This window comes from Alligator mississippiensis, chromosome 3 (assembly GCF_030867095.1).
Source record: "Alligator mississippiensis isolate rAllMis1 chromosome 3, rAllMis1, whole genome shotgun sequence".
Taxonomy (NCBI): Eukaryota; Metazoa; Chordata; order Crocodylia; family Alligatoridae; genus Alligator; species Alligator mississippiensis.
The window spans coordinates 114,790,391-114,815,412 of record NC_081826.1 but is presented as its reverse complement, the minus strand read 5'-3'; the positions used below and the strand labels follow the sequence as shown (position 1 = coordinate 114,815,412).

At 45.0% G+C, this 25,022-nt stretch overlaps 1 protein-coding gene and 1 long non-coding RNA gene across 9 annotated transcripts in view; one reads left to right on the top strand and one right to left on the bottom strand.

Annotated features, from left to right (window-relative positions):
• Window positions 1–10,192, bottom strand: part of DCDC2 (doublecortin domain containing 2) — a 95,109-nt gene extending 84,917 nt beyond the window's left edge. For all 4 annotated transcript variants that reach the window (XM_019490429.2, XM_019490431.2, XM_019490430.2 and 1 more), the window contains exons 1-3: window positions 10,107–10,192; window positions 8,740–9,099; window positions 3,767–3,818 (exon numbers count right to left, since the gene is read on the bottom strand). In XM_019490429.2, coding sequence (XP_019345974.1) covers window positions 3,767–3,818; window positions 8,740–9,099; window positions 10,107–10,141 — 447 coding nt within the window. In that variant the 5' untranslated portion in view covers window positions 10,142–10,192. The remainder of the gene's footprint in view (window positions 1–3,766; window positions 3,819–8,739; window positions 9,100–10,106) is intronic.
• LOC132249355 (uncharacterized) lies at window positions 9,616–24,337 on the top strand. Of its 5 annotated transcripts, none has more exons than XR_009460795.1 (4): window positions 9,616–9,870; window positions 11,834–11,883; window positions 21,603–21,727; window positions 22,346–24,337. It is a non-coding gene; the product is annotated as an uncharacterized LOC132249355 (long non-coding RNA). The 5 variants fall into 5 exon arrangements; XR_009460796.1 differs by lacking the exon at window positions 9,616–9,870 and adding an exon at window positions 9,877–10,079; XR_009460798.1 differs by lacking the exon at window positions 9,616–9,870 and adding an exon at window positions 9,877–10,079 and having other exon boundaries at window positions 10,370–11,883.
• The last annotated feature ends 685 nt before the right edge of the window (window positions 24,338–25,022 follow it).

The window sequence follows — 25,022 nt, the reverse complement described above, 5'->3', positions numbered from 1 at the left end:
CCTTCTAGCTGGTGTCACCTCTCTCCCCCTTCTGGGGGCTCTGATCCTCCATGCCTTGCCCCCTTTGGGGCTGTCTGAGGATGCCTGCAGGCTTGAGGATCCATCCCCAGTCATAGTGCCTAAGCTCCCGGTCGGAGCCCTGCCGCTTCCCAGTGACAACCCTTCTGGTTGCTGCCCCTCTACGGGGCTCCCTTGCCCCAGTCAGCCCCCAAGGCTACCTTCTGCCTCACCTGTTGGGGTCCTCCAGTAAGTGGCTGGCTCCTTCTCAGGGTGGCTGGGGCTGGAGCCTCCTGGCTCTGTAGCTGGTGTCTCCCAGCCAGCATTCTGCTCCTGTCTTCCCGGCATCAGCTCAGCTGAATCCCTGGCTGCCTTTTGAGCAGCTCATGCTGCTCCAAAGCCATGCCCCCAGCATTCGCCTATACTCAGATTCAGACAGCTACAAAACTGCCGAGCCTGTGTCAGAGTCCCCTCCCAGCTCCTAAGGTGAGTGTCGGGGCATGTCAGGCGAGAGTCCAGGCCACGCTGGGGTGGCTTTTCCTTCCCCTCTCACAACTTCTATGAAGCCAGGCTTGTGCCCCGTATCCAGGAATATGTATTACATCATGCCAGAGTGTACTGTTAAAGTAGAGCTAATGATCCTCCTCTTCTAAACTCAAATTAGTCAAATCTGAGTGACTAACTCCAAAAAGCTGTTAGACTTACTCTATTACTTTACAACCTGCTTAGAAAAATGCATCCTACACTGCAGTTAAAAGTAGTGAGACTTGCAGTCATCATGATAACTGGCAGTGTTGTTATATTCCAGTAGCCAAGAGACTAAGAAGGGCACTTTTTCAGTAACGGACTTTTTCTATAATGTGCAAAGAAAGTGATCTGCTTAGGAAATTCATGAAAGACATGAAATGCTTTTCATTATTAAGAGGACTTATGCCTCAGAGTGAAAAAAAGCACTCTATTTGGAAGAAGAAATACAAGTCATTTTCTCAGGTTCAGCAAAACCGCTTACTCCAGGTACCTAGGATGTATTTCTCCCAGTGGTGTCCTAGTATAAAACATAGTGCTATCTACATGCTCAGGCATTCTGGAAAACAGCAAAGAATAAAGCAAAAATTAGTCTCCATCACTATGGATTTTTTTCCTTCAGTTCAGAACAAAGGCAGGACAAGGCCCAATCTGGCCTGCAGACTTGTCCAGTGCCACTTATCTGGCCAACAGGGTTGAAAAATTGAGCACCACTGAGTTAAGACAAGTGCAGCAATGGGTGAATCATTTTATTTCAAAACATGGGTTTTAGCATTCTGAGTTGGGCCACCATAAAGAGTGAGAATAACAATTTTGACCTTGTTTCTATTTGTGCACTTTACACCACCACAAACTATTTAATTTACTTCTGCAAGATTCACAAACTTTGAGTAGCACGGAGTCTCTTCAAGAGACTAAGGCCTGGAATGAGAGAGATACTGCAAGTCAGAAATAGGCCTGATTGGTAAAGTGGGGTGGAAATGCTAGCATAATAGATGCTTGCACTATAGCATTTTTTTTCTTTTGGAATGCTATTCAGAGTTACACATACACTTTAGGGAGAGGCTGAAGCCCTATATCTGGGGAAGAGCTTAATTACATTTCCTTGCCTTCTGCTCGTAGAGGAGTAGTTAGCCATGTTAGCCTGAGTGAGGTAGAAGGTAGACCAGGACAGCACCTAGCTGGTTTTGAGAGGCATGATTTTTTACAGGCAACAGCCCAGTTCATTATAGCTAATAAGATAGGCTGCCGCCTACAAAAGCTCATGCCTCTCTGACCCAAATAGTCTTTAAGGTGCCACCCTGCCCTGCCTTCTGTCTTGTTGTTGTGAAACAGACTTGTACAAAGAACAGGAATGCAACTGAGTGACTATACAGGAAATCAGCAATGCTTCTTTCCTACAAAGGGCTGCTCCATGTGAAAAGCAAGTCGTTAAAGAAATAGTATTTCATTTATAGCAAAACTAGATCTTACTTGTAATTACTAGACTTGCTAAATAAATGTGACTGTCATGTCCTTTTAAGAAACATGCTCACATATTACAAAATTAAAAATATGTTTATCAGCTGGAATCTGCATCATATTGTACATCCTTTGGAGAATAAAGAGTATCAGAGCATCACAGCAAATGCCCTTAGGGTGCTCATCATCCATGATCTCCCACCACTACGTATGTGTTACCCCAGGATACAGACATTTAATTCCTACTTGCATTGCTGAGAATACTGTGCACTGCCCTCAGAAAGCAATATTCCTGGCATGAGGCTCTTTGTCAGCCAGAGGTTGCAAAAAGAAACCATGAGATAACCATTTTTGTTATTATTTCTCATTGTGTATATAGCAGCAACATGTTAAAAAAAAATCAGACTTACCCATCCCATGGCATCACACCACTGCAAAAGATACTAGGATTTGCACCGTATTTGCAGATGATCCTTGGCCTCTCCCTCAGGCTACAGTTTCCCTGGCAAGCTTTTGAACTGTCTTTTTATCCTCAGTAATGTAAGTTATAACACTGCTGTTAACAGCAAAGCTTTAAAACCTTCAGATATGTCCTGAGATGAATTCAGCTCCTCGTACATATAAAGCAGGGGTGTCAAACTCACTTGGGGCTCCAAAGTAGATCTGGACTGCAGGGCTCCCTACAGGCTGGATCCAGCCCAGGGTACCACCTTGGCCACCATGGCAATGGCAGCAGGGGGTCTGGCAGCAGCAAGGGGTCTGGCAATAGAAATGGGTTGAGGGGAGTCATTGGTGGCAAGCCAAGCTCAGTGCTAAAGAGCCCCAAATGTTTCACTAGGCCACATGCCCCAAATTCCAGTACCCCACCAGTAGCCCAGTGAACTGGACAGAACAGCTCTGCTGGCCAAATTCAGCCTGCAAGCTATATGTGTGACACCCTTGATATAAAGTAATAGAATGGAATTCACAAGCAAGTCAAATGAGCCACTTAACTAGGTACTCTCTAGGGCTATTAAGGCACAAGCAACAAAGGCAAAAGTTCTGACGCTAGAGGTGAAGGGGGTTGGGCACGCAAAAATCCCTCGTGACCAGTTTCTCTTAGTTGTGATTGAAGAGACCAGTTAGCATCCTGTCCTACCTTTTGCCTGACTTGTGATTTGATTCCAGTGCAACTCTCCGGTTGAGGAAGTCTGAATATCACTGCCCTGTTCAATACTATATCACTACTTTTCAAAGAGACAGGAGCGTTTGGAGAATTATGACTAGCTGCTGGAATATTTTCCAACAAAAGTGGTTTTAATATAAACAGTGTTCTCAAATAAATGACACTTTTCAAAAGAAGTGTTTTCTTTCTCCAATAAATGTCAAGCTTTCTGTTAAAATCTTTTTGGTCAAAACCCCAAAATATTCCTTTAAAAAAAAAAAAAGCCAAAAACTAATTTTTCAACAAAAATTTCACACAGAAAAACACTTCATTTTAAGACCAGCTCTAATGATCACACAAATCAAATGATTTTATTATTGTTTTATTACTGGCTTTGCCAGCAGTGATAGCTGAAAGGAAGAAAAATGATTCCTCATAGTCCTGGCCATTAAAATAAAGGAAGTCTGGCTGATGTAATGTGTTGAAGAACTTAGTTTTTATAATTTTTTGAACACAAGACATACTAAAACACAAGCTGAAATTTTCTATAACAGTTGTAAAAGTGATTATAGAATTTTTAATATAATGATTAATATAATGTTATCATAAATATCAGCATTTTTTAAAGAGTTGAATTACCTCATTATTGACTTCTACAGGCTTTTTCTTTGCTTCTCCTATGTCCAAATAGCTGTGGGAGGGAAAGAATGGTATCAATCATTTATAGCAGCATCTAACTTCAACAACATGAACACATTTTCTTATACCAGTACAGTTGCATGCACAGATAGAATTATAACTAAACTTTTATACTGACAAGCAATTACTTGCAGCACAGAAAAGCAATCATGCCACAATCACATAAAGGGCTTTTAAATCAGGATCACAAGATGTTTACTAGCTACCGCTAGTTGAATATCGACTGGGCTGATACAAAAGATATAGGAAGAGTCCCCAGTTAGATTCAGGACCCAGTGAAAAGTACAGACCTTTGCAAATCCATTGGTAAGGAACAGGCTCAAGGCACTACATTTACATTTATGAAGGCTAGTAAAAGGTTTAGATAAATAGGCATCAGAAAAGATAAAAATGTACATACATCCAAACATTACTGCTCTGTTTTAAAATACACTACTTCTTATAGAGTTCTGCATGCTTGAGGGTGTATTTCACTTGTACTTTTTTGAAAGGCAGTAGGTGGTGAACCCACTGATGTCCTGCAGCTTTTATTTCATCTTCATAGACATTTTGTCCCCCACTGCCTTCCAAGAAAGTGAAAGTCAAATAAACCCTCAAACATGAGAAATTCTAGAACTATAAATCTGGGTTTGCACTCCTCTACCAAAGCACTTAAACTGACTTAACTCTATCCTGTTAGCAATACTCCTAAAACTATGACAGATGTGGGGTTTCCCAGGATTGTCAGGCACTTGGATCTGGAGCTACATCAATGTTTTAACTGGAACTCTTTCAACTGGAAAGCTGAGAAATATCTGCAGCTTTCAGTGCAGTGTCTACTCCAAAGCACTTTCTGCTGAGAATTTCTATTCCCTCTGGAGGCAAGTAGAGTTCAATGAAAAGCTTCTCCCATCATTCAAAAAGGATGTGGAGAAGCTTGAGAGAGTCCAGAGAAGAGCCACGCACATGATCAGAGGTCAGGGAAGCAGACCCTACGATGACAGGCTGAGAGCCCTGGGGCTCTTTAGCCTGGAAAAGCGTAGGCTCAGGGGTAATCTGATGGCCACCTATAAGTTTATCAGGGGTGACCACCAGTATCTGGGGGAACGTTTGTTCACCAGAGCACCCCGAGGGATGACGACTAGGTCGAATGGTCATAAACTACTACAAGACCGTTTCAGGCTAGACATAAGGAAGAATTTCTTTACTGTCTGAGCCCCCAAGGTCTGGAACAGCCTGCTACCGGAGGTGGTTCAAGCGCCCACATTGAACACCTTCAAGAGCAAACTGGATGCTCATCTTGCTGGGATACTATGAACCCGGCTGACTTCCTGCCCTTTGGGCAGGGGGCTGGACTCGATGATCTTCCGAGGTCCCTTCCAGCCCTAATGTCTATGAAATCTATGAAATCATATTCTGTTTTGTGGGGGAGGGAGGGAGGTGAGCAGAGTTTGGTGTAAATCTCCCATCAGCACTTTTTGCCTGAAAGTCATGATTCAGCCATAGTCCATCAGGAATATTATGTCCCAGCAGTGGCTGGGATATGACATATCTGCCACAGGAAACAGATGCCTCAAAATACTACCAAAGGGCTAGAACAAAAATGGCAAAAACAAAGATCAGTCTCTAACAAGGAAGATAGAGGCTGGAGTCTGAATAAAACTCTTAAGCTTAGCAGATACAGAAAGTCCCAGCCTACTTATTTAAAATGAGCAAGTAATCAACTGCTTTGGACGGCTGGGTCATCCAATCCAATCATGAAACTGAAAGGGTAGCTCCAGGGGCTCTCTTGCTAGGAACTTCTTTACTAAGCACAGTCAAGAAGTAAGTGAAAGGGATAGTCACAGGATAGTGATCGAAGATACAGGGATATGTCTGAGCACCAGAAGAGGAGATTCGCTCACGTGCCTGAATACACCCATAGTGGTTAGGGGCCAAAAGTCTTTGGAGCTTGGGTAGCCTCCTATTAAGAAACTGAGATTGAGGCATGGGAATTCTACAGAGATGCTAGACCTAGACTTCCGTTTCTTCTGTAGTCATTTGCAACTGTGCTAAAGTACACACCCGCAATACTGCACAAGCTTACACATAGGTAATTAGAAGAACTTGTTCTCTTTAGAATTTTCTTTATGGAAGTAATCTTTTCCTCTTCTTGTTACAATGGCTTTCTGGTACAGATGGATTTTTTTAAGGTGCTCAAGATTGGCCTAATTCTGCTCCCATTAAATTCCATTTGACTTCAGTGTGAGCTGAATTAAACCAATGCCGAGGGCTTTTATTGTACCAGTTTAAAATAGAGGTTCCATTGTTTTCTTTGAATGACTACTCTTAGGAGTAACAGACACAATGATGGTATTAAATTATAGAACTTGGGGTGGGGCTTAGAAAGGAAATTAGCCACTTAAGTATATGATTCTCTGATGTCTGAAAGAAATTTCTCTCTTTCCTAGTCCCAGATGTCTGGGTGAAAACTGGCCAAATGTTTTGTATTGGAAGCAGGAAATCCTTAACTCACTTCTGCCTTCTGCACTTCTTCTCATCAGGCTCCCACGTTTCCACATGGTTCCATCCCAAAGTCCACTTTAACTCAATATTACTCTATCATAATGACTAATGTCAAACTTAATATTATTATTACAACACATACTGAGCCTGATTTTTTTTCTCAGTTATACCCATATAAAATAAGACTACTTCTGCTTAATTACTACAGGATGCAAGATAGGAATCATGCTTTTATTACAGTAGTTTTTGTTCTCTCAGTCTAGAATTGGTTCTCTCTAATCTGTGAAGAACATCCCTACTCCCCCTCTCTCCCTGTCCTCTTTCAAATGCTTCCAAAATATCCACTCTTAAAAACAGCCTTTCCTCTGTTTCTTCCCCTGTTTGCGAGTAGTTCTCACATCTTCTCTCAGTGACAGGCCATCGCTACCTGCCATTCCATGCCCTAGCTTGCCTTTCTTTTCTCCGCTCCTACAGATTGTAAGCTCTTCCACAGTGTGTTGGCTATGTTTATAAAGTTCTGTGTAAATGTATAGCACTATATCATCTCTTAACAGTAAACAAACCCAGTGATTTTGAAACTAGAGGTGGAAAGGTCTTCAAGTCATTCGGTCTACCTTCCTGCCAAGTGCAGAACTGCACTCGAAAGTAATTTCTCTACCCTGATATAAAAATGAATTTGCCCAAATTTTATCAGCCCCTACATAAAAAAAAAAATTTTGTTGGGCACTTTTGTCTTAAAGCTTTCTTGACTTAAGATGCTTATGCCATAACTGTATACCCAAGACTGTAAAAAATAAAATGCAATGTGTGTGTTATAATAGATGCACATTTTTCTTCACTTTCCAAAATATGCACCTTTTTCCAGATTTCACAAGAAATCCAGGCAGCCTAATTTTTGCAGACACTAGCTATGCATACCAGTGATATGCACTTACCTGCTTTTATCCTGTTAGGGGACCATAAAACACATTTAGAGAGGTGGAATGTGTTCTGCTGACAGTAACCTAACTACACACCAACTTCAAGCTATTCATATGGCAACTGTAAGATAGTAAAAGGTAGAGTAAATCTCTTTTTCAGGTTCAACATTAAATCTGGATTGGGAGAGAGTAGATAGGGAAGGGAATAAGGAGGTGTTTATTCAGCCTGTCATTTACTATTACCTCAACCTCTGCCATTGAAATTTAAGCTTTGTGATGGTGCAGGGACAAAACTGGCAAGATTACTGCTGAAGAGAATGGAGACCTTGTTCAGCATTATAGGGCTTCATCCTGCCACATGCTGGGCACTCCTGGGAGCTACTGAGACCCCTAGCTCTGCGCTCAGCACTTCACACAGTCAAGCCTACAGGGAGCAAGGCTCAGAAGATCTGAGCTTTTATACATTCCTTTTCTCCCACAGAAGGAACTCACAGTGATTCTCCTGAGCTGTGTCTTTAAGTGACTCAAAGAAAGAAAAAATGCAAAGACTAAATGAAACAGAAAATTAAAAGGGCCAAGATTATGAAATTCAGTAACAGAAAAAATAAGAACAGCCACTAACTAACCTCATCATATTCAGAGCAAAATGGAAAATCTGCCGTTTTACCCAGGCTTTCCCACAATGTTCTCACAGAGTCACTCATTGCAAAATTACCCAACAAAAACCAACCTTAGACCTTCCCTTTTTTTTTTCTTTTTTTTTCTTTTTCTTTTTTGTAGGGGGGTTGCAAGGCTAGGAAGAGAAAGAACGCTGTTATATTTTAAAAAGCTGGAGACATTCAACTACTTCAGTCAAAAGGAAGGGATTGTACCAGTTTGGAATGCACAGGAGAAGAAAGATGGATGCCCAGACAGAGAGTTAGAGAGACAGAACATTTTAAATAAGAAAAGAAAAAATAAGCAAGAAACAAAATTGTTCCTAAGGTTGGATCTTCACAACTCCTCTTTTGGGCTCATCCAACTTTACCATAAACCTTTCAGCACTCTGCTGTTCTGGAGCTTCTTCCCCAAATTTTGCTGGGCATCAATATCCAAGATACCAGTGGGTACCATTCACTTAAAAGTTACATTCTACCAACATGCTAGACTGGTGTGTCCCTATGGGCTAAGGACACTCTCTTACACTGGTAAAATGCCAAGAGAGATGGCACCAAATGAATATGTACTCGAATGATAATAATATCAGCCTGTTAGAAGGCCACCATGATGGCAAGGACTGAAGGTGATAGGGAAGACTTCTAAGCTGAGTTAAAGTTTCTCTGTCACTGGTACTTAGAGTTTAAGCTCTTTGGAACAGGGGCTGTCTTTTAGTTCCATGTTTGTACAGCTCCTAACACAGAGGGTGTCCCAATCCATGGCTGGGGCTCCTATGCACTGCCACAATAAAACAAAGAAATAAATAATACTACTGTAGTTATTCACATTTCATTTCACTTTTAAATCACTCACTTGAGTTTCTTGAAGGCCTCCCTCCCTCCAGCCACATAGTGCTCTCCACTCTGGAGCTCCTCCAGCTGCCGGATGCGATGCCCACCGCGTGGGGTGTAGATGTTCCGCACAGCCCCAAAAGGTGCCTTCACCCCACCCGTCACCTCTTTCAGGAAGACCTCAAAGTTGGACACCTTCTTCTCGCTGATGACTATGCGGCGGCCCGGGAAGAAAGGGTCCCCATTTCGATACACTAGCACGCTCTTCACCATCGGTTGTGACAGGCACGACGGCTTTGTGCTGGGGCTACTCATGTTCAGTTGCCTCACTCCTCTGGCTGCTGCTACACAGTCAGCACTGCCCACCAGGCACTGTCCACACCTGTTTGTTCAATGAGAATGTTCCTTTCTCACTGTCTGTCTCACACTCTGTCAAATACCTGTGATGCATGAACTGTGCGCACTCACAACAAAACCTGCAGCAAGGACCACCTCCAACAGGCAAATGCCTCTCTCAAGCAACCAGGGAGAGATTAGAACCTCCCTAAGGTTTCCAGTACAAGTCTGTTCAGCCTTTGCAGAGAAACCTCTGCTAGGCAACCAATTCTTGCTGCTCCCTGGAGCATGGGGAAGTTAACACAGATTACATTAAAACATGCAACCTCTCCCCTCGCTACCCCATGTGTGTATATATATATATATATATATATATACACACATCCTAAGCAGATAAAGGTGATTGGACATAGCAAGAAACTGATAGTCCTCCCAGTAAATGTATAATGTGGCTTTGCAGACAGTGAGAACCCTTAATGGTCTTTCTTCCACAAGTGGTTTTACTCTGCTGCTCGGGAAACTTTATCCTGCTTCTCTTCTTCCCTCCCCTCTCCACCTTAAAGGGAAAAAAAAATCAGTCAAGTGAGAAAGCCTGCCAGACTGCAATAAACTGAACAGACTAAGGCAACCACTGAAGAAGCACCCATCAAACCAGAGCCAGGCAAATAATGGCATGGGGGTCTATAAATATTGTCTTTGGGGAGAAAAAACTTCATGAAATTCCTTTCATCCAATGCTAACCAATGGTGGGAGAAGAGAGAGAGAGAGAGTGTCAGCAAAACAGCAGAAGGCTTCCTGAATAAGTTACTTGTACTAGGTGAGTTTTATTTGCAAGATATATGGATTTCTCTTTCAGGCCTCCCACAGTGTCCCTTCTCCCCCCTACCCTCCCCCCCCCCGCCCTGTATAGGCACAGAGTCCCAGCAGCACAAAGTGCATCATTTGAATGCCAAGAGCCTGGCAGAGGTAAGAGAGAAGCCAGGGCATGCAGAGGACAAAGGCAATTTGAGTGAGGAGCAGATCGAGGTGAGGAAGGGGAATAGGGGACTGCACCTGAGCTGGGGGAGGGTCCCCACTTCTCCTTTCATTCGGGGTGTGGTTCTCTCCCCACCCAGGATTTAGCACTGAGCAGCCGCGTGCTGCACAGCACCGCTGCACAGCTGGCACTGCTGCTGGGCGTGCGTCTAATGCTCTGATCCAGCGGTCCCCTGAGTGAGGAGGACACCCAAGCTGAGGCAGTTGATTCTTGCTGCTGCTCAAGGAGCTTTGGCCCAGGGGATGGGGGGGAATGTTGTTATTTTCTACTGTTTCCATAGTGACGTGCTGCAGGGAATGCACAGCAGCAAAGAGCCCTGCCACAGCCCCCAAGGGAAAGAGAGCCACTGGCTGGGGGGAGAGCGAGCGCCCAAAAAGGAGGCAGAGAGGAAGAGTGGGGGCTTGTGCGCGCTTGAGGCTGAAGGAGGGATGACCTTGCATAGGGCTCCGCTTCATGAAACCGTTTCAAGTCACTGCCTCTCCTGCATGACACTGTGCAATGCCACAGTTTTCTGGGGACTCTAAATGTACTTACTCATGCCTGGTTAGTTAAATAAATAACATCGCCTCCCCTGTCAAATGCTCCTCAATCACCAGGAGCTCTGTAGTAACAGAGAGGTTACCCCCTTGAATCCCCTGCCTTGGCACAGCTGCACAAGAACCAAGTTCTCCCCATCCCTCTTTCTGATTGTTGCCCATGCTGAAGAAATTCCCTGGATGGAAAGTATTTTATAGTAGTTCAGACGTCCAAGATACACAGCACAAGAAAATCCTCCAACAGCATTTTCCTTATGAAGATGCTTCGAATTTACTGTGACAATTGACCTTCAAATATCTGCTCTCCAACACATGGCTGTTGGCAACATGGCTCCCCTGGTGCGAGATGTATATTTTCATTAAGATTGCTTGGTCCAAAGTAAGACAGTCTCTCTATTATTTGGGTTCGGCTGAGCTGTTCAGGAGCCAGCCAGCGGCAGTTGGCCTCAGAGCTAGTCTGTCTTATACTCAGCTGCTCATTCCCCCAGGACCCTGCTTCGGTCACCAGGAATAACTGGAGCATAGAGATATGTCCCTTTCCCTACAGCTACATCCCATATGCTAGGGGTTGACAGACGTGGAGAATGGCTTAGAACTGACATACCACCTCCAGGCTACTCAGGGATTTGGCTTACGCAGGAAGAATTTCCACCTGGTCAAATCTGCAAGTTTTCTTGTCTCTCTTGCACTGGTATCACAGTATACCAGAGGATGGGACTCAGTGTCTAAAACAAAAGAGACATACAATATAAAATATTGCTGTCCGGTCTCGTTTCAAAAGAAATAGGTCTTCAGCAGAAAGTTGGTTCATTATAAAAAGAGAGGGTTAATCAGTCAGTGATCAATCTTATTGTAATCACTTTCTGAAGTTTAGTGAGCCTGCTTCTCTGAGCAAAGGCTATCTGGACTTTCAAGTTCATACAGAAATCAAAGATATGAAGTGCCATGTAATTATCAATAGGCTTTTCAAAGAGGTAAAAAAAATTTCCTTCTCCAGGGAAACTTGGCTTTCTTTAAAAAAAAACAAAACAAAAACCTATATAATGAGAAAAGGCTTTGAACAAAAGCACCAGCCCCTTTATTTGCATCTGGCAACTTTTCCTGGATTCCCTTTTTAATGGGATTAGTTTACTCATTCCCAACAGTAAATTTTTTTATTAGACTCCTTTAAGAGCAAGTTCACTAAAAATCTCATTCAATTGTTCCAGCATGGAAGCCAGGACAAGCCACAACAGACCAATGAAAGGGGACTACTAGGGTAGGAAAGACAAACGCTTATTATTTATTTTCTTTTTTTTAACTGAGCCTGGTCCCAATATCCCTTACAAGGACTTTATTTGATTATCTGCTTTAGCGTGTTTGTTTATTACTAATCACTTTGCTTTAATATGATGAACAGACCCTAACAAAAGCAAATGCCATGTAGAAAAGCAATCTGTATTTATATACCATGTTTCACTGTTTTTCATTTCCTTGTTTTCAATTATTCAGAACATTCACATAACAGGATCTTCATTTCAAAGCTTTTATGCCCTTTGGCTGCTTATTCCTCACTCAAATTCAGAAACATAACTGGGCTGTGGTTTATCATGAGCAATAGATCAGGCTGGCAAGGATCAAGTTCTCCAAGTATATACTTTTGAAAAATTTGAGTGCATGTTGGCCGGTTGCCAGTATATGTAATTATGTGCTTCCCAGTGCTTCCAGGCATACTATTTCAGTTCCACTATAGCAGGAGTGTCAAACTCATTTCCTACCCTGGGCCAGATCCAGACCATGGGACTCCTTGCAGGACAGGTCCCTCCCAGGGCATAGGGTGGCTCTGGCACCAGTGGTGGCATCTTCAGCTCCCACCCAGTACATGCAGTGGCAGCAGCAGAGCTCCAGCTCCTGCCTGGTGCATGTAGCAGCCATGCCCACTGGGGCCCAAGGACCTGCAGCAGGCCACTACCAAGTGCCCTCCCCGGATGTGTGCCCCCCACCCCCAACTTCTAGTGGTCCATCAGTAGCCCAGTGGACTTAACACTTCAGCTCTGTGGGCCAGATACAGATACAGCCATATGCACCTCTGCTCTATAGGAACTTCTACTCCCTCCCTGGGAAGGGTCCAATGACATCACAAAGTTAAAACACTCACCTACAGTGTCCAGGTAAGGCAGAGCAACGCAGAGCACTTCAGGTCTTTTGAAAACCCAAGCTTAAGATTTTAGGGCATCAGCCATAATATCCCAAACAGTCAGAAATAACCCATTTTACTGAGAGATGACTGAAATCCCACAAGACTTAAAACAGTTTTATTTAACTTGGTTGACGCATCTCATCAATTCAGATAACACCAGCCAATCTGAGACAAAAAAGAAAGCAAGTGATTTGCCCCAATTCACCCACTGAATAAGTCTGAAATTCCAAACACATCCCAAACTATAGCTTTATAAAGTCTGTGGACTTCTTAGAGCAAAAACATCATAAGACATCTACTGAAAGTGTCAAGACAAAACTAGAAGAAACTATTCATTCCATGAACTCAAAACCAGCATTATTATTCTTAATATTTTTGTGTTATAAGTCAAATAATTCACATAGTCCTACGTAACACATACAACATAGATACAGATGAAGGGCCAGCTCCATCTGCTATGAAAGTTAATAGAAAAGTCCCCACAGATTAAATAGGAGTTGTATCAAACCTTAACATGGAAGTCAAAAAGTATCTGTAATTTTCCAGAAACAAATAAACTTTTGAATTATATTTCCTAGCTTATTTTCAGCCCAGGATGATCTAATGTGTGTAATATTGGAGGAAATTGATTTGCAAATGTATGTATTATCCAATCAGGGAAAAGCAGTTTTTTATGATAAGATTTTTGTAGCCTCAAATTACTAAAAGTCAGAAAAATACACAGTACATGATATTCTATTACAGTTTTAATGCTATTGAGAACACTGCACAATGAAGCACCGCATCAACCAGTTAAGACTTTGATCCCTCTGGACCTTTACCAGACCTTGGCTAGCAGAAATTGTAAAGACTGACAGAAGATTAACAGAAAATGCAGCAAATTCAGTCTAATTTCATTCATTTGGCCTGTTTTCTCCATGGGTTGGTGCATGCATGTTCAAAACTCTTCTAGTTCTTCCAAACTGGAGACTGCTCAAAGTGAACTTTATTTTCTGAAGTACTTTCAACAACATGCTGATAAAAAAAAACAGACTGGATTTTTTCTTTCTTTTTATCTTAACTCCTATGAAGGAAAAACCACCCCCTGCTGCGAGTTACAAAGAGGGCAGTTAACCATTACAAAAGAGGAATTTCTGGATGAGTGATGTCAGATATGCCACTGTTATTGGTTAACAGTTATATTTCTCCTTGCATTTGCAGTTTCTGTTCTGACAAAAAAAGGGGATTTCTGTCATTTGCCCATTTCTAGTAATCATACCTTTCAACCTGTGTAAGAAACAGTACTGCCCCAACTGCAAAAGACAAAAGTGCAGCTGGCCTTAACACTGCTCCACAGTCAGGCAGTGATGTGTAATCTGTCAACCAGTTTATCACCTATTTAATGCCAGATTCAGCCACCTTAAACCCAATTCCCAAATCACACATTGCTCTGTCAGGAAGAATGGGATAACCCAGACTATCCCTTTGACAAGACCCTGTCCTAGCCAGCACCAAGTTTATATAATAGATACAATTCTTATTTGCCCCACATATGTCACAGAAAGGGATCAGAAATACCTAAAGAGATGCAAAATCACTGGTTCTGATTCAGAGAAGTTTTCACAATGCAGATGCTACAGAAAATAGCCAAGGAGTTGTCCTTCCAGGTTCTCTCAACAGCCCTGGCATAGCAGGCAGCTGGGGGCAGATGGAGTATATTGGTGGGGGATTAGAGCTACAGCCCGGAGGACAGTTGAGGAAGCTGTGGTAACTTAAACAGGCCTTTATGTCTACAGTGCAATCCAAAGATGTGATTGCAACTCATGTAGACCCTTTCTGAGTACTATAGTAGTGATGGAACTGGCTTCAAGCTACTTGGGATCCTAGGCAGTCTTGTACAGCCCACACTGAAGCCCAGTTGCTGCAATTGCTCTGCTATCAGTTCCTGAGTTAGCCTGTTTAAAGCTACCTCAGTGGTGTCTCAGCAAGCTGCAATCACGCCACAATGCAGACATAAATGACACCAGGAACCTTGTCAGCTCAGGAACATCCCAGAATGAGTGGGGATTAAGGTGACATAAAGCCAAATTACGCACCTCTCTCTTAGGCTGCAAGCCTGGTACAAAGCCTCTTAGAATACTGCAGTACAGAAGCTCACCCAAAGTCTCTACACCAATCCTGCTCCCAGCTTCCTTTCATGGAGAAGAAAGGAGGTGGCTCTATTATGTGACCTAGTAAAGGGAAGGATGACACAAAAATAAAAGCCCTAATACTGTAATGTTTCCACCAAATTCTCATGCTTCAGGACCATCTGCATCTCTAATGCCTTCATTAGCCTCCCCATATGCACCCCTCTCAGATTTTGGGCCTACTGCCTTCACCTGTCCTTGGGAAGAGTCCTGTGATTTTCGGTCTTAGACTCAGTTCCTGGGATATGCCCCCTACCTAACAGTTCAACAGGCCTAACTGGTTTCAGGTCCCTACAGGCCTTCCTTTGGGAGATGCCACCACTAGTGAATATAATGAACACAAACAACCATGGGTGATTGGTGCCTTCCAAGTCTGGGGGGGGGGCACCAGATTGATGATGGGGGGGGGATCACAAACCAGAAGTGCACTTCTGCCGGAACTTCTGGTTTCATGGCTAGCACTTCCAGGGCGTGCATGGCTGATCTCAAGGGGTGCATATGCACCTGCATGTGACCCCTATACATTGTCAATGCAAACCACCTTTTTTGCAAAGCAGAACATACATGCTATCTTACCTAGGTATTACCATCCCCTGGAAGCCAAGAAAGTCCCAACTGCTTTGGTCCCTTGCTAAAGGGTTTGTCTGTCTTTGACCCAGCTCCTGACACTTGGCTCATCCCCTCAGCACCTGTCTGTTCTTTAGAGCCTGTGTTTTTAATCAGCGATCACCCAATGTTTTTCCCTCAGTTTCCTGCCTAGTTTCCATACTCCAGCCCCAATAGATTACAAGTCAGATAACTGAAAATAAGATAGCTCAAAACAACTTCAGAGAATGATACCTGAGTTGTTCCTCAAGTGTAAGTGAATGGGGTACCTGAAGCTACTGTTCACTTTCCTCCATATACGCAAGTAGCAGTAGCCCCTTACTGTAATCATGTGGCAAACAACGCAATAACACTCAAACCAACAGGTAAAATATATAATATTCTTGAAATGTTGGAGATCTGTCCCCACTTATTTCATGCAAGTCAAATGGGTATGATTTGAAAGGCCTTCTCCAATGATCAAGTACCATCAACATTTAATATAGTGACTGATTTCCTTCATTAGCCAAATTGCGCTAATACCTAAGGAAATCTAGTTCCTTAACTGAGAGCACAATCTGTCTTCACACCTATGATTATGAGAAATACAGAGACAAATAATCCTTTTTGAACTGGGGTTGTACAAAAATAGTTGGTTGCATGAAGGCTTATATGTGTTCACAGTGAAATTATTTTTGCATGATGAGAATCCAAGTTTTATACCACTGTCATTTCTACTGAGATGTATCTGCCATACAGTGGTAGGTCATGCAGTCTAAGGCTAAAAGCTAGTCAGTCCTTATGCAAAAATTGCAAATCAAATAATCCAAGGCAAGTGAACAAAGCCATTCATTGTTTTTTACACCACCTTTGAACTTGATCTTATAATGAAAATAAACAACAGCAAAATGTATGGTGATAGTAATCTTAAGGTTTCCAGGACATGTGAATTTAATTTCACTGTGTTCTTTTCTGATAAATGGGATGCCCACATTCACTCCTTAAACTTACACCAGTCTGTGTAATTATCTAAAAATCAGTCTAAACTACAGCAGCCAGTTCATTTCCAGCTGTAACTCTGAAGTAATTGCACTGTCTTCATTGACAGTCTGAAGTACTTATTATTGGGTGCTTTGACTCATTCACACCAATTGGAATAAATAAAATACTGAAGCAGTTGTAAATTTTAAAACCTATGTCACAGCAATTTCACCTGCTTACACAATTCCCTGATCAAAAACTCCATTAAAATACAATTAATGTTGTAAAGATGTATCAATTATTTTTTGCTACATACCTAATTAAAAGGTTGCAGTTTAAGCTGTACCTGTTGCTGACATAGGCCTTTAAATGTAATTAATGCTCTAAAAGATACCTGAGGGGAAGTGTGTCTGTGTGGGGAAAAAGCCTTGTAAACTTTTAGGGCACCTGAGGAGGAAATGTTTCTGCCTAGAGCAGTAGTTTTCAACCTGTGGTCAGCAGACCCCCATGGGGTCTGCAGACTATGTCTAAAGAGTCTGCAAAAGATGACTATCTATGATCAATCAAAAGTATGTGAATACCCACACTTACAATTCAGAGTCTGCACCTCCATTTGAAATTTCTAAAGAGGTCTGTACCTCCACTCAAAAGTGTTTAAGGGTCCACAAATAAAAAAGGTTGAAAACTACTGGCCTAGAGGAGCAAACAGGAGACGAAGCTAGCCGTTTTAGTTTAAAGTCAGGATAGATTTGCATCTTATAGGCTAACCAATGCTGGTCCTTTCACAGCTTCTGTTGAAGTAAGCTTCAGCCCATGAAAACTTGTACTGTATATACACTCACCTATGCACCCATACACACACACACATATATGCATATACATACATATATGTAGATATATTGGTACATCTACTTTGGTTAGTGTATGATGGTGGTGCTCAACCTTTTGGGCCCACAGGCCAAATGAGCAGCACAGGGCCCAGGTGCAGGCTCATCAGACCCCATGCTCCAGGATCAGCCCTTCACACCCAGATTTGTGCTGCACCACCCCCTGCCAGACTCCGCATTCCAGGATTCAGCCCCAGGACTCAGCCCCCTCCACCTGGCTTTACACACCAGGTTTGGACTCCCAGGACTCCATGCTACCTCTACCAAGCTCCAAGATCCAGGATTGGACCCCATGCCATCTATATCTATGCCTGGCCCTGCATGTTGAAATCAAGCTCCAGGGGCCCTGCACCGCTCTTGGCTGGGATCAGGGCCCCAGGACACCATGCTACCTCTGTCAGCCTCTGTGCACTGGGATGAGCACTTCCTCCACCTTGCTCCACACATGGGAATTGGGACCCTGGGGCCCTGTGATGCTTCTATCCAGCCCCCAATGTGGGGATTGGAGTGTGGAGGCTCTGTGCCACCTCCGCCCAACCCCATATGCCCTCAGGCACAGACCCTCGGGGAGCCCCACAGACTCTCAGGGAGCCCTTGTCAGTTGACAAGGTGCCAGAGGCCAAATCTGGCCTGTGGGTCAGGGGATGGGCACCCCCTGGTCTATAAGGTTAAAATCAACCCTGACTTCTAGACAAACAAACTCTAGGTGATAGACTTATGCAGGAAAGGAGGTGAATAATAGGGCTGTGTGAAGTTTTGCTGGCTGTTTTGTTTCAATGCTGTTTTGACTCGTTTCAAGCTCAAAGCAGTGAAATCAAAACAAAACAAAGGGCTTCAAAACAGCCACAAAACTAAGCGAGGCCAGTCAGGCCGAATTTTAAAGCAGCCAGCCAGGTGGTGGGAGACAGGGGAGAGCCAGGGCTGAGCCAGTGGCTCTCCCTGCCTCCCGCCGCCAGGCTGCACTCCATGGGGCTGGCAGAGCCAATCAGAGGGGCTGTGAGGGGCTGGGACTTCAGCCCAGCTGGAGGAGGCACTTCCCCCAGCTGGGCTGAGTTGCCCAGCGCTGGGTCCCAGGTGGCAGAAGCAGTGACCTGTGATCTGGCAGGAAGATCAAGGTCCCACCCGCACTCCCGGGAGGGCTGCAGGGACTCTGCCAAACTCCTTCTAGGGGCGCAGGCCCCCATCTGCCTGCTGGGTCACAGGACGTTGCTCCTGCTCCCCAGCTCCTGCTTGTTAGCAGCCTGTGGTACAGTTTCCTAGAAACCCCTGCACCACTCTCCTTGAAACTTGGCAGGCTTCATGCCCTCAGACGGAGCTACCACCCTTGCAAGTTTCATTGAAATGAGGCAAGAAGTGACAAAGTTATAGGCTGTTTCATGCTTCCCCATTATACCCCATGGGTGAAACATTGAAACGGCGTCAAAACAGTGAAACCGTTTCAACAAAACGGAGCGAAACAGTGCTTTCAAAATAAAAAATAAAAAAAACTCAAAATGAAACACTTCCATCAAACATTGAAACAGAAGTTAAAGCAGAATGCTGCTGTTTCGCACAGCCCTAGTGGATAACTTTTTCTCCTCATTTGACACAGTAGCTGTAAAAGTAGATCCACCCTCATCAAAGAAAGTTACTATGTAACTGTGTTCTCCTTTGATCAAGGCTTCTGAGGTGATTTGCCAGCAGTTTCTGATTCTTTCTGAGAAATGTGTCTCACATGAAATCTGCATTCTCTTGCTGTCACTTGCCTGTTTTAATTCTCTGTCTTTGCAGCTGCATTCCTATTCAGTTGTCGTCTTTCACTAGGCCTTCTTTCTTCAATCCAAAAGGAACGATACCGCATATGGTTAACCTGTTATCCCTTTTGATCTGAACAATAAGCCAAAAAGTGGGGTTCTATAAGCCATTCTGGTTAAGATGACAAATGGAATCAGGCATTTTGATTCACTCCTCTATGTTTACAAATTGTATACAATAAAGTCCCTAAACAGTTAGAAATAGTGTGTTTGTGACCATTCCATGCCCCTTTCAGTCAATATTCTCTCCAAGCATTCTCTTAGCTTTTTCTCAGCATCACACCACACAGACTTCTCTGACTGGGTCTGTGGGTTGCTCTTTCTGGCTAGGGACAGACATTCAAAAAGCCTAAGCCTGAATTGATTCAATCTTTGCAGGTTAGTCTAACCTGCAAAGTTTGAACAAATTTGAATGTAGATAGACATTCCCTTTTCATTCAAAAAATGCAGGCACATGCCTGTAGTAGCTCAGGCTAGAAACCAAGGGGCAGTACAGCAGCCCGCCCTCCCCTTCCACAGTGCTGAGCTGGGGGGGGGAGCATGGCCCAGTCCTGGCAGGAGCTCTGATTAGGGAGGGGTCCCCACCCCCCCGTGCTGGTCAGTGAAGGAGCCAGCAGGGATTTACACAGCACTGAGTTACACAGCAGGAAGTCACACAGGGAGCATTTATCAGCCCATCAGCAAAACAAAAAGTTCTCTCATTAGTTCAAGTTCTTAAACAACTGTTTCCAAGGAGGGAATGGAGGGACATTACCAGCTGCCTGTTGATTAGCTCCAAGAGCCCTAAGCAAACACAGTCCTGTCTCCCTTTGTCCCATCTGCCACAGCACAGAGCATTGCCAGCATGCGGTATGCTAGCTAATGCTGAGAGGTGTCTGTATAAGGCAGAGGGGACGGGGGAATCCCTGCTTGAGTAGGGATGGTAAGGGAGGGGGCATATTCAGGCTGCCTGCTGTGGCCACAGGGCTCTCCGGCCTGCTGCCCTCCCTCCAGGAACTCCGCGCTGTCTGTACAGCCATGCCAAGGTGCCCCCTACCCAATAGCAGCAGGGGCAGTAGCGACATGAAGTTGTTCCCCCTGCTGCTGCTGGGTGGGCAGGGGGTGCATGTCTGGTGCAGGGCTCCCAGGGGAAGAGCAGCAGGACAGGGAGCCACAAGTGGACAGCCCACATCCACCCCCATTCCACTCGGCTCTGCTCTGGCTGTGCCGCTGGAGGGGGAAAGGAGGGGGAAGAGGTGGGCATATGCCCCACCTTTCAGAACATTCATGGATAACCTTCAAGAGGAGGTTGGATATGCATCTAGCTGGGGTCATCTAGACCCAGCACTCTTTTCTGCCTATGCAGGGGGTCGGACTCAATGATCTATTGAGGTCCCTTCTGACCCTAACATCTATGAATCTATGAATCTATGAAAAAGGTGGTCACCCTAGGCTCAGCTCCCGTTTGGCATGAGGGCAGCCATGGACCACACTGCCCGGGTTAGCTCTACTGCATGAGTGCCCTGCCCTCTTCTTTCTCCTCTTACCCCCAGCCAGTTCCCAAGACCTAATGCCCAGGCAGCCCCCCACACCCATGCACATACGTCACCCACGTATACATCTCACATTCCCCCACACCCCCATGGGGCAGAGGTGTGCAGGGAGCAGATAGCAGCTCTGCCCTAGGCCCCAGCTCTGCACCTCCTTGTCCGCAGGACCAGGGCTGTGCCCCAGGCCCAGCCCTGGCCCTTTGCTGTCCCTGCCTCGCAACCCCAGCCCATGATCCTGACCTCACCTGCCCATCCCACTCCCAAACACTGCTCTCCACCCACCCATGGCCCCATCCCATATAGGGAGTTTTGGTGAGTTGTTGTGCAAATGGAGGCAGGGTTCTGACCTGGCCTGCAACAAGTCATCAAAACTACCTATGTGGCCCCCGGACCCAATAACTGATATCACCCCTTGTCAATAGTGCCTGGACTGCAATTAAAAGTTTGCAGTTTAAGCTGTACCTGTTGCTGACACAGCTGTACCAGAGTGCCACAGGTGACACCTACCCCTGTTTAGGCCCAAGACCTAGGTCACCTTTGGCAAATCTGCTCAAATGGAGCATGTCACAAGTTGTCTTAGAGGGGACAGGGATGCTGGTGGGCCATACCTCATGGTTCTGAATACATGTGGTCCACTAGGACCCAAGCTTTTTCATTTTATGGACACACCAGCCAACCTCTCTCTTTTCATGTGGATGTTAGAGCAAGAAGGTTCTAGCATCCTAGATAAGACTTTAGGAGATTACAACAAATGTTATTAGGCTGAACCAACTTTTGATACAAAGTAGGTTATCATACATCTGAGTTTTCCTGAACATGTCCTCTTTTTGGGTCATCTCATCTGCATCTGGGCAGTTTTTTAAAATATCAACAAATGTCCTGGATTTTGCTCTGCCTCTGCTCAGCACTGAGGTTTTTCCCTGCACTTCCCAGCTTGCCCCAGCAAGGAGCTGCTTGCAAGCCCCAGCAGCTGCAGGCAGGTAAGTCTGTGTCGGTGGGGGGTGAAGGGCCAGGGCTTGGGGACTGTCCAGAGGGTGAGGGGGTGTATGGGTGGGTGTGTTTGCCTGCCAGCGCTGGGGGAAGCTGTCTGGGCACCAGGGCTCAGCAGGGCAGGGGAGGCAGAGGAGGTGCCTGCCCCTTCAGTGGGGGAAGGGGACGGGGAGGTTCTTTGGAGGCAGCAGGGAGCTGTATGGGCAGAAGGGCTGGGGGGTGGGGGGGCTGCAGGTCGAAAGTGAGGGGCACTGGCAGGGTTGAGGGTGGCTGTGGCTTGGAAGTAAGTGAAGGGCATCAGGGGAGTGGGGGCTTATGAGTTGGGAGTGCAGGGTACAGGTAGTGCCAGGGGGCTGTGGGTTGGGAGTGAGGGGTATCAGCATAGTCTGGGAAGCGGGGTACTGTGGGTCAGGAGTGAGGGGCAGCAGCAGGGCTGGGTGGCTGTGGCTTGGGAGTGAGGAGCAAGGGCAGGGCACTGGCATATAAAGTCACATGGGAAAAAGAGATCTTTGGGTTTTATTTCAGCTTTGATGTTGTGGTTTCATTTTGAAAACCTCAAGGGTAATGGATGAAAGAGATAAACCCAATATTCTTCTCTTTTGTCCTAGTAAGAGTCAAAAAGCATCAGCTTCCTTCTCCTCTTACAGTTTTCTAGGATTTTGTTCTAATTTGCTAAATATAATTTAAAAATAAACTCATCCAATGCCCCTTTCCCTTTTGCATTCAGCTTGTTCAGGGGCTTTCCTATAGATCCTGAGCAGCAATTAACTGAAAGAGAGAGTACATGTTAACTTGTTTTCGTGCTCTCCTACATTATTTGCTATGCTGCTTGGTATTGCCATGCTTTGTTTTGTTTAAGTATCCTTGGCAGCCAAGAAGATTGAATTAAATAGTCTTGTACATGCTGCCACCTGCTGTGATCAAACAGAACACACTAGAAGATTTCCATTGCTTTCAATGGGCTTTTGGATCAGGTTCTAAATCAGAACAGAGAGCCCCTCCCTCCCTCTGATCCAGGTATGTGCCAGGAGAAATTCAAGTGCTGAACCTGGACAGTGGGCAAGAGGGACCCACAATCTGCCCCAGTCAGCAGCAGTTATGTTTTTATGCCCTGACCTAAACCAGGCAAAGGCTCTCTCAGGCTGTGTAAGGAAGCAAAACTGGTTGACATTCCTGGGCTGGCATTCGTGTAGTTAACTAAGGCCACCCCCACAGTGAAGACTTGGGGCAGGAATCTTCTCCTCTACCCACTGGGAGTCTAGGTGGCTTTAGGCACCTAAGAAGGGCTATTGATTTCCTCCCACTCCCATGTTCCACTTCTGAAAATAGCCCTGTAACATGCATCACCTTCCCCTCAGACTTCAGCCACAAGAGCAGCAGGGAGGAGGGAGCCCCAGCCCCTCCCCATGCAGCAACACCATCTTCTCAGCACTGAAACACATTTCACCATTTATACAAATGCATGCGCCACAGTGCCGAAAAGTGCCCAGCAGTGTAGCACAAGCATGTGTACAAATGCCCAGGGAGCAGAGCAGGGCAGGGCACAGCATTGCCAGGGCTTAAATATGAAATTATCGTATTGGAAGCTCAAAATTATTGTATTTGCTGATAACTATCGTACACTGAAAAATATGCAAATAAGTATGCAAACGAGTCTTATTTACTTTCTATTGCTTACTGTAACACGCCAGTGAGTGAGAACTGGGTCAAACATCGAAGCATTTATTTTGATAAAAGCAGTCATAAGGAAGTGCTGACTTGAGTTGGCTGATAGCATATCAAGTATTCCCAGTGAGGGTGTAGAAGTACAGGGAGGAATGAGGGATTCAACCCAATTGCCCCAGGGAAATTTGCCAAAAAGAAACAGAGACCACTGACCACTCCTATGGCACTGTCCATATGCCAAGGGTGTGAGGAAAAAGGTAAGCCGGCTCCTTGAAAGAGTGACAAGAGTCAGGCTGATTGCAAGGGAGGTGGTGCTGTATGGACACCTGACTGAGCAGCAGGGGTCCCAGACAACACGTTTTGACCAGTTTGTGTCCTGTGTCAGGAGTGCCCTTTGGCAATGCAGGAACCTCCTGTTATACAGGCATGCCAAGCTCAAGGAAACAGACTGTGTTAAAATGTTTCTGAGTGAACTTCAGTCCTACCACTGGAAATCAGTGAGCGAAGATGGAGAAGAAGGAGCCAACTTTATCTGAAAAAGCAATGCCTGGCACAGGTTATTCAAAGACCCCCCCTGGGAGGGGAAGTGGACAGAGAACGAAGAGGACAGAGATGCAACTGGACCTGGAGACAGCGAGGAGGACTACAACAGGATCAGCAGCAGTGGAAGTGACAGCGACATCAACAGCCACGACAGGGAATTAACTGAGAATGTAAACCCCAAATTGGGGTTTCGACTAAAGGACCGTGATTGGGGTAGGTGAGGGTGGAGGGTGCGTTCGCAGGGGCACGGGAGTGGGTGTTTTTATTGTAACGGGAAGCATGGTTTTCTTAATGCGGTTTTAAGATGTGTGATGGAAAGTTTATGATGGGGGGGTGTAAACTCTATACATAGAAATATAGTTTAATTAAAATAAAAACAAACTCAAAAGTCAGCCTTTTGACTCAGATCAAGCATCAAGCATAGTCAGTGCACATGCATGTACATATGCTTACCTGGCAAGGGAAACACTGTGACCACTAAGGCGGTCTTCCTAGTCGCACCCGGGGAAGACTGCTCTCCTGGCATAGGGATAGTACCTGCCAAAGTAATGTCTAGTAAACCTCCCACTTAGCTGCTGGAGGGGGAAGGTCTTGGCTTTATGCCCACTTTATGGAAAAGGGAGACTCCTCCCTAGCTTGCTCCTGTGGCCACATGGCTGAGGGCAAGCAAAACCTGGGGGGCATCTGAACCCCGAGCCTCTGAGCTTGGGCCTGCACGTAGGATGCCCGCCAAAGGATTTGGAAATATCTGAAGCCCCAGGCAGGGGTGGAGGATGTTTACTGGGAGTATGGCCACTTACGGTTCTGGACTGACTCACGGATTTGGAATTTGATTTGGCAAATTTGGATTGGAACACCGAAAATTTAAAAAAAAAACAAAAACCCAAAAGTTGGTTAAGATTCCCTGAGAGTGACTTGGGTGTTGCATCTGCTGCATCAATTAGCAGCCTTCAAAATGATCCTACATTTTGGAGTTTGGTATTAAGGGTCAGACATCGTACAAGGGTCAAAGTTATTGTCCAAAGACGATAACTATCGTACACCTGGCAACACTGGCGGGGCAGAATCACACCCAGG